General features: G+C 31.5%; 3 protein-coding genes across 4 annotated transcripts; 2 read left to right on the plus strand and 1 right to left on the minus strand.

Annotated features, from left to right (window-relative positions):
- Positions 1-3,725: 3,725 nt before the first annotated feature.
- LOC108471444 (dolichol-phosphate mannose synthase subunit 3) lies at positions 3,726-5,799 on the minus strand. Of its 2 annotated transcripts, none has more exons than XM_017773064.2 (4): positions 5,614-5,799; positions 4,538-4,670; positions 4,339-4,446; positions 3,726-4,064 (listed from the first exon to the last, which is right to left on the minus strand). In XM_017773064.2, the coding sequence occupies exons 2-4, from the start codon at positions 4,637-4,639 to the stop codon at positions 4,005-4,007; spliced, it is 270 nt and encodes an 89-aa protein (XP_017628553.1). In that variant the 5' UTR covers positions 4,640-4,670; positions 5,614-5,799; the 3' UTR covers positions 3,726-4,004. The 2 variants fall into 2 exon arrangements, with proteins under 2 accessions (XP_017628553.1, XP_017628559.1); XM_017773070.2 differs by having other exon boundaries at positions 4,538-4,726.
- A 6,190-nt stretch (positions 5,800-11,989) lies between these two features.
- On the plus strand, positions 11,990-15,580 carry LOC108458971 (FHA domain-containing protein FHA2). The gene is made up of 3 exons (XM_017758353.2): positions 11,990-12,799; positions 14,225-14,391; positions 15,151-15,580. Exons 1-3 carry the CDS (start codon positions 12,136-12,138, stop codon positions 15,358-15,360), a joined length of 1,041 nt encoding a protein of 346 aa, XP_017613842.1. The 5' UTR covers positions 11,990-12,135; the 3' UTR covers positions 15,361-15,580.
- Positions 15,581-16,786: 1,206 nt separating this feature from the next.
- On the plus strand, positions 16,787-18,771 carry LOC108458960 (protein NTM1-like 9). The gene is made up of 5 exons (XM_017758348.2): positions 16,787-17,136; positions 17,228-17,514; positions 17,598-17,810; positions 17,887-18,120; positions 18,204-18,771. The coding sequence occupies exons 1-5, from the start codon at positions 16,983-16,985 to the stop codon at positions 18,525-18,527; spliced, it is 1,212 nt and encodes a 403-aa protein (XP_017613837.1). The 5' UTR covers positions 16,787-16,982; the 3' UTR covers positions 18,528-18,771.
- Positions 18,772-18,932: the final 161 nt, after the last annotated feature.

An 18,932-nucleotide genomic window follows, 5' to 3' on the forward strand; every position in this document is an offset into this window, starting at 1 on the left:
AGATGGTCGAACTTAGTTCGGTTGGAGGTCGATTAATGGTTTTTTAGAATTTCAGTTATTGATTAATTCAGTTCCAAATCGAGTAATTAACTAAATTAACCAAACTTAATAATTTATGTAGTGTTTCAAGACTTAAATTTTCAATTAATTCGATTAACTTTCAAGACAAATGAACATTATCAATGTATTTTTTTATATGTTTTATATTTGTTTTAACCAAAAGACAAAAACATATAAATGTTTCGGTTCGATTAATTTTTTTTAAAAAATTTTCAATTTAATTAACGGTTAAAAATTATACAACTCGATTAATTCAATTAATGCTAGTTTAATTCGATTATTCGTTTGAACATCCTTAAAAAAGAAGTGCTACAAACAATAAATAAAATAGAAAAAAAAACCATTCGATAGAGAACTAGATTGAAAATTATTCTTTAACCGTACTAATGTATCAGCACATTTGTTCACCCCATATTCTTTTACATTAATTTTATGGTTTAATCATATTCAAATATATTGTATCCAATTTATTATATTATTTTCGTGTTTATTTGTTGTGTTTAAAATCATATATATATTTAATATAACAGAGTACATACTTTATATTTGCGTCAAGCGACGGTATCTTCAATTTTTTATTTTTATCTAATATATATATAGATAGGAGTAATAAAATTGCAATTTGGACTTTTATCTAATAATACTAACTTTTAATTATCATAATAAAAGATGCTAATGGTAATTAGAACTTAATCTCCACCAATATTTTCAAGTTTTTCAATTTTTTTTTTTATTCCGTTTGCTCTTTTCTTAGGTATTTAAAAAATCATATTATAATTTTATAAAAAATTATGAATTTTTCAGTTCTATAAAATAATTTTTCTATAATATTTATTATCCATTAAATTCTAAAGATTTATGATTAACAAAAATTTAAATATATATTGTTTTTTAACGAAAAAATATTAGAGGATCCTAGGGCCAAAGTCATGGAATGAGTAAGTCGTCAATTTCTAAAATGGACTATGTAATGTACTTTATCTGCTGGGTTACCAGGGGACATTTTACCAAAGGTTTATATTGTATCAATCTACCCTTGTGTTCGTGATTTATTGTTTCAATCTATCCTTGTGTGCATGATTCCTGTTGAAGCATATACTCGGGGGTGGGTATAGGGCGAACGATTTCAAAGCGAACTCCTCACTCATTAGATAGAGAAGATCACCAAGATCTCATGATCCGTTGTCGAACTTATTCCAATTCAATTAGCATTCTCAATATTATGCCTTGAAGAGGACTTGAACCTCCACGCTCTTTAGCACAAGATTTTGAGTCTCGCGTGTCTACCATTTCACCACCAAGGCATCTTGAAAGTGAATCGTATTCCATGAACATGGGCACATTAATTTTTAAGGCACATTACACTCCTAAAGATAGCAAATAGGTTTGAATCTTAAAAATAATATTGTTAAAAGAGACAACTAAAACCCAAAATATGAATAACAAAACAAACATGCACAATATATAATTAAAAAAATCACTATCTATCAGTATAACATTCATTTGAACTTTTATCAAATACTTCCACATAGTGAAGTAATTCTTAGACTATTTAAATTTTATCTTCAAAATGGCATCATTATTAATCTTTTCTTTCTTTTTTTTTCTTTTGGTTCGGCACTTCCATCGAAAAAAATGAATTAATATTTATTAAGTTTTTTAATATTAATTTCATTATAATTTCTTATCATATTTGTTTTTTTATACAATACTCAGTTCCTCCCCAACCTTTAAATAGAAAGATAATACGCTTTAGCGTACTAAAACACACGTCTTCCTACACTAACAACAATATCAATACCAATTAATCTGAAACTAGCCAACAATCTTTACTTTATTACACTTTTAAAGTGTACATTCTTAGAATGCATATTTATGAACTATAATAAGATTTTAAAAAATTATTAAATAGTCAATAAATATAACCATAGACATTCAAGTATACATATTTATTATAAAGCATTTTGATCAAAATTACAAATTAAATAAACACATTTATGATTAGCAAGTGAATTTTTTAATATATTCAATACTCATCATTAAAAGGTCTTTATATTAATTAGCAATAGTAAAAGTAAAATAAAAGTTAACGCATGGTAATTTGTATATTCAATTCACATGAATAACCTATTGTCTTGCTACTTGATATACCTATTGTGATGATATATGGTAATTTTTTAATGATATTGCATATAAATTTTCATAAATATTAATTTTAACTTTTAATGACATTTCTTATAATTTATTACTAAAAAATTTCATTATCTGTTTATATATTTTAAAAATTTATAAATATAAATTTAATTATTTATATATATAGAGAAACCGAATCTAATTTAACTTTTAAATAATCTTAGTAATATTATGTTATTTATTCCTCAACATAAAATGTTTTTAACATTTAGTTTATTTGTACGACATTAATATTAGTTTTTAATGTTATGAATACTTTTCATTTTAAGTAAATATTATTCGCTAAAATAACATTCCGCTTAAATGTTAATGTAAAATAAAACAAATATATGAAATATTTCAAATTTTGTATCATATGAATGCCTCGTGAATGTGTAAATTCCCAAGAGAAAATGGTAGCTATGATTACTTTGTTGCCAGAAAAGTGAAATACCTTCACGGAATCGATCGGCTTGCTGAAGATATTTAATTCTATTTTATTAAGCACATGAAAGAACATGTACCATGAAAGAGATTTTCCTTTCTTTTATATATATATATATATTATTTTCTCAGGCATGAATAAGCTGTCAGTGGAACAAAACATGTGATATGTAATAATTGCATGGAAATATGTTGGGGTTTATATACAATTGCTGTACCAAAGAACAAAGATGTTTGAATATCCATTTTTTAATATTTATGCACTAAGAAAAATAAACCATGAAAACAATTTATTTTCCTTTTTTTTCCCCCATAAACAAATGAGATTTATCACAAATTGAACAAAGCCAATGGCAAGTAACATGGAAATGGGCCATAAAAACCTAGAAATTTTGACTTGCAGCTAAAGACAATGACCTTTCTTCAAAACTTATGCACCTCAAAGCAACACATTTTCCACCTCATGATGGGCAAGGAAATGGCTAAAATTAAATCATTTCTTTGAGGATTGAAGGTCAAAGAACCATAACAAAGATTGTAATAAAATAAACAATGAGGAAGGATATTCCTCCTCTTATCATGGATAGCGAAGGGGTTGTCTAGGTTTGAACCCGAGACTTAATGTCAATAAGAACTTAAGCATTCCAAGTCATTTGTCGCTACACTAGTGGCTAGTTGACGAGGAAGGATATTCTTGATGGTGAAACGAGAAGTTAGAAATTTGTGAGGAAAAGCAGACTACGAAGTTGGTACTTCAAGATGGGTTTCGGTTTCTAAATCAACAAATACGAGTTCAAGAGAAAATGAAGTTATCAATGTATCAAAATGTAACTTAAAGTTCAGTGCCTCTACAAATTCACTGCTTTAATCTCACCATTTTTGTACCTGAAATCTAGTGTAACCCGTAATCATAAAGACACTGATGAAGACCCAAAACCCCAATTCATAGAGACATTAAGCACTTCTGAGATCATGAAACTAAACCCTTGAAATAAGATATATGCCAAAGTATGAAGGACACTGAAGCTTTGTTCCAGACTTTCAATGTGTTATAGTGAGGGAAAATTTTAATCAAGAAGTATGATAAAAAAATGTCGTATGTAGACAATCTATGAGAGCTGAAAAAAATGGTAACTCAATTCTTTTACCAAAAGTACTCCTCAATGTTAGACACAAAGGCAATATGATTCTTCTATGAAAGTTTTCCGGACTTGGAAGTTAGTTCCCAATCTGTACCTTTTTCTCTCTGGTCCAAGACAGGTCCATTGGTAAAGCTTGCAGAAATTTGTTCTCACTTGGTTCCACGAAGAGATGTTATGGAGCAACCATCAATCGGAACCAACATCAACCCCCTTTTGTTTCAGAAAATCCTTGGCTTCAGCAATGTCCTATAAACATACAGCATATGGAGCCGAAAAAACAAATCAGACCAGTAAATTATAATAAGTGTCACAATCGAACTTGTTCAAACTTCTCAAAAGATGTTAAGAAGAAAACTCATGTCCCAACCACAGTAGATATTACCACACTGCTTAAGCACATGGTGGAAAAACAAAAGGAAAGGAGAGATTCATCACTAATTAGTCATATATGATTTCAATGCTTATGAACAATTTAAAACGTCCATGAGAAAAATGAGAGAGTGAGAGAGAAATAAAATACCTTCTGCAGCAGCAATGCTTCTCGAGGGCAAGTAGGGAATCGCATTAGTCCAACTCCAACCATTAATAAGCCATAGCATCCAAGTGACACAATAAAATAAATTGGCAGCTGAAATTTTTTATAGCACAACATTTAGTGACAATGCATTAGAATAATTGGACATGAATAACAGAACATCAAAGCAAAGAAAGAAACTCACCAACCAAGTATGGCTTCGTGGTATTATGGATGCCTGCAAAAGGCCAATCCAAAGTGCAGAGATGACCACCAACAGAGAGAAAAGCTTTAAAACATGCTTCATCGGATTGGCAATGCTAATTAACTCAGAAGTCCTGATTTTATATCAAACCACTTAAATCTTTAAACAAATAAGGAAAATGGCTTGTAGCTGAAAAACAAAATGTATAAGCAATGAGAAGATTAAACTGCAAAATGAAGTAGAAAAAAATCACCAAGAAAGGGATTCTAGATATAAACAGAAACAACAATCCGTTTTGTCAACTCTTCACTATCAGTCGGAAAAAAAAAAAACCCGAAAAACACAAGTACAGAAGGCAACAACTAACATGCTTAAGAAATAAACAAAGAAGGTCTTACTGAAATCTTTAACAGATTGTGCTAACAAGTGCCCTACTGACATTCATACAATGCATTGGAAATGGTAAGTTATCAACGACTACATTCAATATAATGTTATGACTATAACTAGTATATTAACTAAGTCTAAAGAGTCCCTTAAGGGGACTCGTTAGCAAACCCGTCTTTAATATCTACTTCACTCTAATCTAACAAAAAATCAGCAGTAATAGAGTTTAGATTGTACCTTTGTACAATTATTAGGTCCATCCTTCAAAGCTGAAGAGAACACAGACATACGCACACACACAAAAAGAAAAAAAAAACTGTTTGACATGGCAAATCCAGCAAAACTAGAAACACAGACATATAAAGAAAAACAAATGAAGTTTTATTGCCATTGAAAGAGATGGTGCTGATATTATATGCTAATTATTGTAAAAGAGAAGAAAAGAAAAAGGAACTCAAACAGATCACCAACTATAAACTGCCATTAGATAGAATACCTAATTGAAAAATCCTTCGTTAATTTCAAAGTCAAAATCTGATTTTCGCATCAGATGAACTGAAAGCCTAGCGAAAATTTTCCCAATCAAAAAATAACTTGGCAGTTTCAATTTAAGATTTCTTTTATCCGCAAGGAATTGAACAATCAGATGAAAAAAAGGAGTAAATCGAGTGAAGAAATAATATATATACCTTGAGGGGAAGAGTCAAGACGGTTCGGCAGCCGAAGAAAATCAAACAGGAAAGCAAGAACAAAAGGCAGAGAGAGAGAGAAGTGGTTTCCACTGGCCTGGTTACCTCGTATGTTCAGCCACGAAACTTGGGTCATTTAGGTTGCTTCCATATTTTGAAGAAGGCAAATGAATAAAGTTGGGCTTTTGTCAAATAAAGAACGCTTAATTTACGATGTGCCCACTAAACTATACCTATTTTTTCATTTTGGTACTTAAATTTTTTTTGTCCAATTTGATATATGAAGTTGACTAGTTTTTCCCATTTTTTAACTGTGTTAAAAAAAAATTGATGACCCATGTGGCATATTTTTATAAAAATAAGATTTTTATAAATATGTGTAAAAATAAAAAATAAAGAAATATATAAAAATCATAAAATATATATAATCTAGAAAAAATATTATAAATATATATAAATTTTAAAAAATAAGATAATTGAAAAATAGTTGAAATTAATAACATTATTATAAAATGTAAAAAATTAGAAAAATAGAAAAAATAAAATTATTAAAAATATTAAATATTATTATTTAAAGCTTTAATTTAATATTAAATTTTTTATCAGAGCTTTAATTTTAATTTAAAGAAGCAAAAATTAGGTTTTCCTTTATCCACAATATTTAATTATGAGTTTATCTAAATCAAAAACAATGGTTAATTGATAAATCTTAGGAATTATATAGCCAAGCATGAGGCTATACTTCTTTTTATACATTGTTCATATAAACATGGTAGCCTCATTAATTTTCTCTTCCTTCACTTTAGAAATTAATTTTCTCTCTATTTTAAACTCGATTTTTGGCTTGACCAAACGTTATTGTTGTAAGAATCATAAAACAAGATTTGATATAAAACCTAACAAATCATAAATTAAGATATATCATGTCAAATCATCTAGAATAAGTTAAGAACAAAACTAGATGCGAAAGCGTATTTGAATTCATCAATTTCTTGAAATCTTCGAATGTTATGGTTTTGATCTTCCAAATTAGAATACAAGTAATTCTGAGAAAGTGACTCTCTCTTTTCTAAAGATGGGATATTAGGAAAAAAATTTAGGTATGTGTAATTTGAAGACCATAATACTAATATATAACTTTTGCACATTACCTCTAATTTCTAATCACTCATCATTAATTAGAAATTAATTATTAAAGTATCTATATATATTTGACTCATACTAATAAACCTTAACCGATCACTTTTAATTTGGGCTAATATTTTATGATAATAAATAATATGTAATTACTATTATTACATATGTGATATCCATATTTTTCAACAATTGTAATGACAACATTTTTTCTGTAACATTTCACATTCGATTTGGTCGTTGGATTCAAATGTGTGATGTCACTTTACGTTGTCAAAACAACTCAGACTAACTTGATACATGTTCATAAATTTAGTTTCCTCATTATCATTAAGATCCAATTAATCATCCATCATATTCACACACTTACACTCATAATGTCAATGATTTTAATTCATCAAGTTACATGGTTATGCAAAGTTAAATTCAGAGTTAGAACTCGAATCCAATTTCAATTATCAATTTTTAATGTTATGTCTCAAGATAGGGAACTTCGTGTCTCAAGACATGCCTCATTTTAATCTAGAAAAATTTTGCTTCGAAGTTAATGTCTTGAGACACTATAACTTGTGTCTTAAGGTATGATATGTCTCAAGGCTAACCTCATCTATTTTCTTAATGTGCACAATCACTACACGAGTAAAAACAAATAATTTAAATTTAAATTATGGTAAACTTACTATATGCAAAAAATAAATGTATAATAAATTTATATTTACAACGTATATAAAAGAGAAAATATTTAATACATTGCCAATAGGATTTTTAAACTCTACGACTATGGTTAGGAGGTTGGCAAGTGTTTTATAGGGTATAATAAAAAATAAATATTTAAAAAAAAGACACATACCAATTTTTTAAAGACTTGTGGAATAAAAAACACACTCGTAGTGTACTAAATATTCTCCCAATATAAAACACGAGTTTAAAAAACTTTTGAAGTAAAGAGTATACATTTTATTTTTCACCATATTATTAAATTGACATTAAAAATAATTTATTAGTATATTAATCGATAATCATGTGACAAGAACAAAGTAATATTAATTAACATGGTAATATATATTTTAAATTTTTATTTTTTAATAAGTTGATATTCAATTAACTCATGACGCTAAAATCAAGTAGAAGCTTTAAGTTAACACTGATAGCTTAATATATTATTAATATTGCATAATATATTATGAATGATACAATTTTTAGTATTATTATCTTTTGTTGAAATGAAATTATAATTTATTCTAATTTTTGTTCTATGCTATGCATGAGTTGATTATATTTATTATTTTATTTTAAAAATTATAACAATCTAAAAGAAATTACAAAAGATTAACCTAAAAATTAATGAACAAATATGTTTATATATTAAGCAATAAATTAAATATTATGATTTGCATTAAAGTTGATGGTGGGCCAAGTCGGGCTTCAACAAATTTTTAGGCCTGTTTTTCAAGTTTGGGCCTAGTTCGGCCTAAAAATGGGTCTAAAATTTTATCCGACTAATTCAATTATAAAAGTCAAACCGAGATTGGCTCAGTATTAATTTTTTAGATTATTTTATTACATATAACAAATTTAAAAATATATAATATATCAAATACACCTAAAAATATTAAAATAAATATTAAAGCAACAAACAAATTGAAAATACATTAAAAATTCTTTATACTCATATAGTTGCAACTAAAATAGTGGCAAAAGTAACAATAAATCATAAGTTCTACAATATCCAATTAATATTAAAAAGATAACGAAACAACATTAAAAACAGCAGTGAAACAATAGTAAAAGTGCACAAAAAACAACACCCAAACAACAAAAACGACATTAAAAATAACAACAAAAACACCAGCAAAAATAATGGAAAAAACAACACCAAAACACTAAGAACAAAAAAAAAAACAGCAATATAAATTTTTATTAAAAAATAGTTAATTCATTCAACTTGGGCTGAAAAATTATTACCTGAGGTCTGACCCGTCTAGAAAACGAGTTTTATTTTTCGTCAAAACTTATTTTCAAACCTAAATTTTTATTTAAACCCTCCAATTTTTCGAATCAACCTTTAAATCAGGCTAAACGACGAACTCGTGATGAGTTTAATTTTCATCTTAATATAGTCTATCAACTCCTACATTCGCATGTTATTCATTAAAATAATACAAAATTACATCATTTCTAGAAAATATATATTTAATTCATTTTTAATACAAAATTACATAATTAAACGTGATGGAAGGAGAACATAATCAACGAGTTCAAGTTGGGGATAAAGAATCATCGACGATATGACATGAAAATGGTAAAACAAGAATGCCTATATTGAGTCCATTGAATATTGGGGAAAAGGAATGTTTTGACAGTGATAATATCTGGCTCAATTTGCTCTCACACCAGAGTAACTATTTAGCGAATAAATTCGCTCTTTGAAGGGATATCTGAGTCATTGCTTTCTTGGTTTGTTAACGAATCTATCTAGATATGAAATGCAGAAAGTGTGAAAGAAGAAAGGGATTCATCAAATGAATGAAGATTGGCAGTTGATTTTTAGGGTTTGTTAGGCATTTTGATTATTGTTTAGGAGTTTTGTTTTATGCTTTTGGGCCTCGGCCTTATTCTCTTTTATTTGATTTGTTTTTCTTTGTAGTGGATTTTTATTTACTTAATAAAAGCAGGCCAAACTTTTCTCAAAAAAAGAAAATACCGATAGTAAGAAAAAACATTATTAATTCATATGTTATTTTTCAAAATATATATCAACAAAACTAATTTGGAAGGGTAATTTCAAGGCATAGCCCTTATTTGTTTAAATTTATATAATTGGATCAAATTTAAGAAAAACTCGAATCCCCATCATAATACATATGTGGGGAAACACATCTTATTAGTTGTCTCACTCTCTTAGTTTAATTAGGGAGTTGTTTATCTATTTAATATGTATTAAATACACAACTTTGAAATATTATTATTTTGCTCGAAAATAGTGAGCATTTATTTTTAGGTATAAATTCTACTTTTCGGGAATGACAATTTTATCAATTTCTATAAGAGAGAGATTCACTTCCCTACTGAAAGCAATAAAATTATTTTTGGTTCTATGTTTGATTCGAAATTTTTTGAGCTCACACTTGAAGCAATTTGTGGTACGATAATAGTGGAGAAGACCATTCTGTCGAAAGCCGGGAATGTTTAGGATTTGTCTCGCTCAAAACACATATATTATTTCGGGAAAAGGTTTGTTGCTATAAATATAACAAATTGACCCGATTTTCAAAATTTTTATTTTTCCGCTGTATAAGAAAATCGTTTTCGAACCGAATTTTTTACAACAATACTCTTGAACTGTGCCTTGTTGCATAAGCTGACACAACTTAGCTCGAGCCTCCTTATCGGTATACTATAGGTAAAATTGTTTCCAAGTCTCAATAGCAGTAACACATCGTCTCTCATCTGTGGATCTACAACGCCACCATAAAAGAGCGACATCAGTAAAATAAACTGGACCAATGTTTACCTTAGTGACATTATCCTCAATGCCAATTGCACAAAAGTACTGTTCCACCCCCCATAGAAAATTGTCCACATCCCTTGTGGTCCTCATCCTCTTAAATTATTTCGATTTGGGAACATTCATTTTACGCTGTTTAGGAACTAAAACCAACATCCTATTACCTAAAACAACCATGTAGATAGTAAGCTCCACAACTTGATCCTTCAAAGTTGTTACCATGGCTTTGAGAGCATTATTTTTCTACATTTGATCATACATGGCGGCATTGAAGGCCCTTTTCATCGCATCCAAATTGGTATTGAGAGCCTTTGACACATAGTTTTTGAACTGCTCTTTCATTGAGTCCTACTCATTGATGCGTCCCTCAACTACCTTGAGTGTTTCTTTCACACCACCCATGGATTCCTACAGGTTGACCACTTAACTTTCCAAAGCTGACACAATATCCCTTGATCTATTATTTTTCCTACCCCTTCTACGGGTCTCCATCGGGACATTATGCTTGTCTACTATTTTTGTCATCTCAATTGCCACTTTCAAACACTGGCTTTAATATCAACTGTCACAAGGCTAAAACTTTAGTTTGGCAAACCGTGCGACCTTAGGAGTTTCCTTTGCTTCGAATCTGCCTAATTCTCGAAAGATGAGAATTCATAAAGGAAATTCTCAAAGGCATCAAGATAAAACGGAAGCAACTCAAGACAAAAGAACTCGAATTGAACAAAAAAGCCATAAGAAAACAATAACATGTCAAGTGTTTGAGTAAATGCTCTCAAAGTATATCTAATAACTCTGAATGGAGTGTTCCATTAGACCACTAAAGCTTCAAGTATATGAGCTTCTTCATATGTTTCACAAAACGGGCCAGTTCAAATAGGTCAAATGAGCTTCACTTAATCAATTGACTTTCATAGAACGTTTTGTGTGCATTCATCACAAGCTTTAATCTGCAACCTGTGACATAAGAATCAGGTTAGTGTAAAAAGCATAATCAAACTAAAAATTAAAATATATCTGAATTTATATTTAATAAGACTTAAAACTAGAATAAAGCTAAAAAAGAACCCAGAGATAATACATACGATAACACTTAGAACTTGGAACATCAAGATTTCAACTTCAATCTTGCTATTTCAGTTGTTTTAGAAAATAAAAAATCTAAATTAGGTTTTAGTCTTTTGTGTTAAAATTAAAGATTTAATCTTTTTATTCTAAATTTGACATGATTTGATGATTTATTTTTATTATTTTATTAGCATATCTGTTGACGACTCTTTTAGGCTTCGTTTGGGGCGGCGGTGCAATGCGGTGCAGTGCGGTGCGTTTAGCTTACTTTTTATCTCACACTACAATATCGCTACAGTATTTAATCTCACTGCCACCGCTGTTTTTACACTAACCGCATATAAACGCACTGTCCATCCAAACTCACCCTTAGTCGTTGTCTTTAAAATGATAATGTAAAAATTATTAAAAAATATTTTTATATATTTACTGATATATAGAAATATTATTAATTTAACATGATTAATTATTTTTTTAGGTATCGCTACTTATATGATTAAATAATGTTTAAAGAAAAATCAATCTAATCACTTTATCTACAACAATTAACCATCCTACTAATTACATTATAAAAGCAAAGGACTAAATTTGATCATATTAAAGTAGAAGGATCTATATATGAATTTTAGCACAGTAAAGGGACTAAAATCAGATTTAGACCAAAGTTAGAAAAGGGTATCAAGGAAAAAAATGAGAGAATAGGAAGGGGCTAAAGCGGGAAGGGGAAACCATCCTGGAAACTCCGACACCCTTTTCATTATTGGAACAAGGCATTGGATCAATCAATAATTCAATCGAAACCGAAATCGGCAATGGGCACGACGGGTGGGAGCGACGTGGAGGCGGGATTCGCCAAGCTACAAGGCGAAGACTTCGAATACTACATGCAAACCTACTCCATAATGCTCGGCCGCAACTCCAAGAAATCCACCGTCGACGTCGACTTAGCCAGCCTCGGCGGCGGTATGAACATTTCCCGCCACCATGCTCGCATCTTCTACGACTTCACCCGACGTCGTTTCGCGCTTGAAGTCCTCGGAAAAAACGGCTGCCTCGTCGAAGGCGTCCTCCACCTTCCTGGTAACCCTCCCGTCAAGCTGGATTCACAAGACCTCCTCCAAATTGGAGATAAACAATTTTACTTTCTTCTCCCCGTGAGGAGTATTCTCGGGGGAGCCCTTGCGCCTAGGCACCATGTTTCGATTTACCAGACCGCGGGTGCTGGGTCAGCGGCTGGAGGTGTACCGCACTATGGTCACCATGGCGGGGCGGAGATGGGGAGGACGGTGGGGTCCGTGGCGGGTTCTGCTGTGGTGGCAGCGGGAGCAAAGAAAGGGAGAGGAAGAGAGTATTATGAGGATGAGTACGGGGAGGAAGAGGATGTTGGGAGTGGTGGGAAGAAGGTTAGAAGGGAAGATTGGTATAGTGGAACCGAGGCCGGTTCCGGAGGAAAGGTGGGGTTGGCCGGAGCATTAGGTTAGTATAAATGACTATTGGTTTTTTTATTAAAATTTATCATTTATTCGATCGTTTGATCAATTTTTGTCTGTTGTTATTTGTTCCTAGTTATTATGGAATTGTAGGAAGAAAATTTGTCATTCTTCAACCATTGCTTTTTAAAGTTCATTGTTTTGTAAATATTTAGTTTTTGATGATGTAGAATTGAATTTGCTTGATGTTTTAGGATACTGATGTTTTGGGATTATTTCTACCCTTTTTGTATTTAGAATATTGTGACATTTGTTAGATTGCAAACGACATTTATCTTTCTAGTTGAGAAGAATGATAGATCTTGTTTTCTGAGAATAGCTATGTTTGAGTTTGCTACACTTGCCTGAACTATTTAGCTCCTTGGTTCATTCTTTCCAATGCTATTTGTCGTGGTTTTTCTGGCAATTAGAAACTCACTTTGTTAATTAATTGTGGTTGCACGCACGCAGCATTCAAAATACTTTGCTAAATTGAACCTGGATCCTTTTTTCCTGGTGGTATTTTGCTTGCATAGCTTTGTTCTTGTCGATTTCCTGTTCAAGGAGTTTCCCATTGCATTCCATAATTCATCACCGGTCCTTACCATTTTTCCTCATTCTGCCTCATCTAGCGAATCTGATCTGGTTTTGGAGAACCACCCCAATTCATTGGATTATCCTGGCTTTGAGTTACCTTTATTTCTTTGGTAGTTGTTGGGGATTCCCCTCTACATTTTCAGAAGAACATCCAATGTAGTCATCTTGAAGCCTTTAATGAAACTAGTGACAAAGCCTTGTTGAAGAGAGAAGATGAAGGATGATGTTTGGAAGTACTAATTGACACTAGTTTAATACTTTATAGATGTTAAAATTTGCCATAATTGGTTAGTCATGGATGGGCGTAATTTTGGTTTTGTGGCACTTGTTATTCTTTTCTGCATTTGCTCAACCAGGACTTGCATGCTCAGCGTTCATTTCCCTGTCTCAGACTACTATTGGCCGTTTCTTCTTCCTTTTCATCTGACTCTTCGTTATTAAGCCTATTACTTGGTATCCATCAGATTATGTCTAGGTAACATGTCCTGCTCTCTCAACCTGGAAATAAGCAATCCTCTAGTAGCCTAAGTATATTTTCCAGTTTCCATGTTATCTATGATGTTTTAGGTATATAATTTATGATAAGTCAGCCACGAATTACTGACTCTATCATTTCAAAAAGTTACTTTTGATTTTTATGGCACCAAAATGATATCTAGGATTTCATCAACCAGTTTTACATCCTTGAGCATCAACTTTCGTTCCTTAATGCTGTTCTCATTCAATTCATCAATATTTTTCTTTCAATATTTTACCTGAACAGGAACTAAAAGTTCCTCCTTTATTTACTTGATGGACAATAAATTCTGTTTGATTGCCATGGTATCATCTGCAGTTCCTGTAGAGAAGAAGGGAGAGGGAAGATCTAGAGTTGACCGAGAATCTGATAATCAACAACTTATGCAGTTGGAAGAGAAGGATGTGGTTTCTTCTGTAGCTACTGTGCTTTCAGATCTTTGTGGTCCTGGAGAATGGATGGCCATGGAGAAACTCCACGCTGAGGTTAGTTTTAAGCTTATAGTGATCTAAATCTTATGTTAGTTCCAGTTTGGGCTTTTGACATTTGCATAAATATAATTATTTTTTGCTGATGACATCCCTGACCAGTTGACAGTAGCACTGATGCTTTATTTTGATTCTCCCTTTATTAATGTGCTTTACCATGCTTTCTAGATTTTGGCATGGAAATGGTTCTTCTATATTTTGCTCCGAAATTTTGATAGAGTAGGAGTGTAATTAGGAGCTAAGACTTTTCTTGCTCGATTGTGATGTCACGCTATCAAAAAGGCCACAAAATCAATGTACATGTATTGGAGAAAGAAAAAGGAAGAGTCCTTGTAAGCGAATGATAATGACAACAACCCACGCTAGTAGTGCTACTTATTTTCCTTCTCCTCGCGCGCCTTTCTTTTTAGCTCCTGCAATTTATAGGGGCGAACAAGATCTAGTCAGTTTGTAATTCTGATTTATTGATTTCAAATTTCACAGATTATTTCCGCTCCTAACTTTCCTTTGTTTAAAGTGGCTACAAATTCAATGAATTAGTGGTTGTAAGATCTCCTTAGCATATTTGTATTTGATGTCTGGAAAGTTTACAGAAATTTAGGAAAGAACAAAGTCCATTGGCTAATGTTTGCTTAAAGAGTTCTGATTTCTCTTGCCTGCATTTTTTCTCCTCTCATTTGGTTTATCCCATTCTTGTGATTCTTGAACCTTAATAGTTTACAAGATTGCTTACTTTCCTTGCCTTTCTTGTTACAGTTAGTTGAACAGTTTAGTAGCGTCTGGCATCACAGCAGAGTTAGAAGATACCTTACATCCGAGGACTGGCCCGGTCCTGAATCCAAGGGGAAACCATGGTACGGTCTGCTTATGTTGTTGAGAAAATATCCTGAACACTTTGTCATTAACACAAGATCCAAGGGTCGGATAACATTGGAGTTCGTCTCTCTTGTATCTTTGCTTTCGTAGAAGAATGCTAATGAAGCACCAAATGACACTTCCCCTTGCATGGTCATCTTACATATGCCATGTTTGGGAAGACAAAGAAGTTGCAAAGTGTAGAATATCATGATACTAATGTTGTTCTTATCTTTTAGATCCACCCACTTTGAGCTCTGAACTGGCTTTGCTGGCTAAATGCACCTGGATTTTATGGATTTTAAGATATATTGACATCAATTTTCATTTATTATTTTGCTTTTATTTAGATGAATTGCTCTGCACATTTTATGCTGGGAGTGAAACTTCCCTTTCCAGGATATCTACTTGAAATATAGTAGCAGTTTTTGCAAGATTTAGGACTAGCTTAGCAATACTTTTGAAAAGTACTGTGTAAAATGATTTTGAAAAGATTAGTTTAAAATTTAAGTGTTTAGTATTGCTGTTAAAAATATTTTGAGAAATAAAATGTTCATTTTAGAATGTTATTATCAAATAACAAATATATATTTAAATAATATTTAAATTAGTTAATATTATTATATTTTAGTAAGAATAAAAATTATTATAATTTATTGTTAATATTTTAATATATGAAATATAAATTTTAAATATTTTAAGCAATAAATATTAATTATTTATAAAATTTAATTAAAATATATAAACTATATTTTAAATATTTAAATATAACCATTAAATATGTGTAATTATTATTTTAAAATTTTTTATTTTTAATTAATGATTTAAACACATTTGTAGTTAAGTACTAAGAAAATAAAAAAAGAAAATACTACATTATTAAAGAGTGAAAAAGTAATTAAGCATCAAAAATAATTTTAGAAGAAAAAATAAAATTTTAATTTTAATATTTTTAAAAGTACTTATAAAAATCAAAATTTTAACTAAAAGCAATTTGTTTAGATGAGATGGAGAATCCAATGATTACACCTATAATAAAATTCAACTGGTAAAAAGTTGACCAAAAGTGTTTCCTTGGTGACCAAGTGAATTGATAATTCCTTGGCTTGATTCCAAGCAAACAAAGGGAGCTTTGAGTCAAGCACTTTCGGAAGGGGTCGACGTCAAGTTCCTAGCAAATGCAAGGAAAATATTGATGGATACTGGAAGATAGGGTTTGGATTTGTATTATTTCAAAGCACTATTTAAATGTGTGTCAAAAACATAAATGAGAAAAATCTATATAAATTAAAACTATTAAGAAAAATAATATTGATAATTATTAGATTAGCACAATAAAATAATATAGGCCATGAATTTTATCTATTTGGGTTACAGAATGAAATTTTAAAATTAAAAATAGAAAAAATATAAAAGATTATTGAAATTACAAACTTAGCCAGGAAGGCCAAGAATTATAGTGGTCCTTGTAGCAAAGAAAAAGAATAATAGTGATCCGAAGAGGAACTGACACGTATAGTCGGATCCACTTGAAGTATTTGTACTACAACTTAGTAAGCAAGGAGAGTGTAATTACTGCCTCAGTCCTCCACTCTCTGTATATTTATATACATGGAGAGGATGTTAATATTTTGGCACAAACTTTCCTATGCTCTCTTGGTTCATTTCAACTCCTTCAGCCATTTTTTTTTTTTTTTACTTCTAGTTTCCTTTAGCAATCTCTTTGAAACAAAATGAACACAGTTAAAGGTTTCAGATTTCACCCAACCGACGAAGAACTCATCGAGTATCTGCTCCTCGTAACCTTCTGCGTCGACCGTGATTCTCTCGTCCAAGTTATTGATCAAGTACCGGACATCTGCCAGTGGGAGCCTTGGCAACTAGCTGGTAATCTTTTATATATGTATGGTGAACTTGTTGGGACTTTTTTTTATATCCATTTTGGTGAAATATATGTATGTATGTTTTGGTGTTTCAGAGAGTTCCAAATTGCAAACTGGGGATCGATTATGGTACTTCATATATACACCGACATATAATTACCGGAATAGTAAACGAATTAACCGGACCACCCGGGAAGGTTATTGGAAACCTACGGGCAATGCTCGGAAAATTATAGACCCTAAAACAGGGAAGGTGATTGGCACCAAGAAGACCTTGGTTTACTATAAAGGCCAATGTAATGATAAAGACAAAATCAGGACTTGCTGGGTTATGCATGAGTATGAACTCGTGGCTGCCCCTAACTCCACTGACACTGATCGGGTAAGTCACTATTTCATTTGAATTAATATATTTTAGCTTTTATTATGTTCGATTTTTTGTTTATTTGCTTTGATTTGTTGTAGAAAACATTCAACCTTTGTAAATTGAAGAAAAGGGTTGATATTTCCTGCACTGATGCTGGGCAATCAAGTCAGCATAAGGACTGTGATGATGTTGTTCATAATCAATCCGGCATTGAGAGTTATGCCGGAGAAATAAGTAGTCAACATAATATAGCCAATGATGATGTAGTCTCTAATTTATCGTCTCATGATCTGGATGATGCGATTCCGAAGGTAAGATGCTTAATGTAGAATTTCTTAATCATTTATCTGTTTAGATGATGACTAAATGCTCATTTCTTTGATTCAGGGAAATTTACACGAGAGGTCAAAAGAATGCAATGAACCCGAAGGCAACAGTGGGGTTCAAAAACTGAATAGCATCATTGAAAAGGATGATAAGTCCTGTAGTTCGGTTCTTACTAATGGTGATGAAACCATCACCGTCGAAAGAAGCGATCAAAATAATGTAGTTGTTGCAGTTGAGGGATTAGGAATACCTTCTAGTTTCGAGTATCTTGGCGATGAGGTTTTAATTCTGGCGGTAAAAATCTGTTTCTCTTAGTTATTTATTCCTGCAGATTATGATGAAGATAAAAAGTAAAGCTGTTTTTGCATACGTTTCAGGAATTTTTCTACAATGAGGGGTTATCGTTTGATGAGTTATTAGAAGTACCACAGGCAACTAATAACTCTAATTGGATTCAAGATCAATCTATCACCAACCCAGATGATGTTGAGTTCTTGAATTCAATTTTTGTTGACAATGATGAAGCCTACCTCCTAGAAGAAAACAGACCGTATCCATCTGCTGCTGATAATGAAGTCTTAGGTGCAGTGGGATCATCTGATTCGATGGAGAAACCTAGTAAAAGGCTGCGTCTTTCACATGACGATCATGTAGAGACCACAGAGGCTCGAGCTGGAGGAAGTATCAGCTACCAGCAGTAGCAAAGAGCAAGAGATGCTCAAATGTTATTAGCATATATTGCAGACAGTAAAGAATATTCCTTTTTTTTTTGTATTGCTATTTTGCCTTTTTGATGTTTGAAGGGTTTTTGGACTGTAAAATAAGAATTACAAGTGATGTTATATGTAACCTAATGTAAGATAGTGTATGAAGGGTTGACCATCATCTACTTGAATGATGCCATTCCAAATTACAGCTTAACTTAATGGAGAAAGTTGTCTGAAATATTACAGCTTGAATTCAAACTATGTTGCTGCTGTCTGTCCTTTAGACTTCGCGGATGAAATATTAGCTGCCAAGAAGCTGAACTAACATTATCCAAAAGCTTTACCATGTTTGATAATTAGATAAGCACTAAAGATTAAGCTAAATGAGCCATATATGTA

The sequence above is a fragment of the Gossypium arboreum genome, chromosome 7 (genome assembly GCF_025698485.1).
Source record: "Gossypium arboreum isolate Shixiya-1 chromosome 7, ASM2569848v2, whole genome shotgun sequence".
NCBI lineage: Eukaryota > Viridiplantae > Streptophyta > Magnoliopsida > Malvales > Malvaceae > Gossypium > Gossypium arboreum.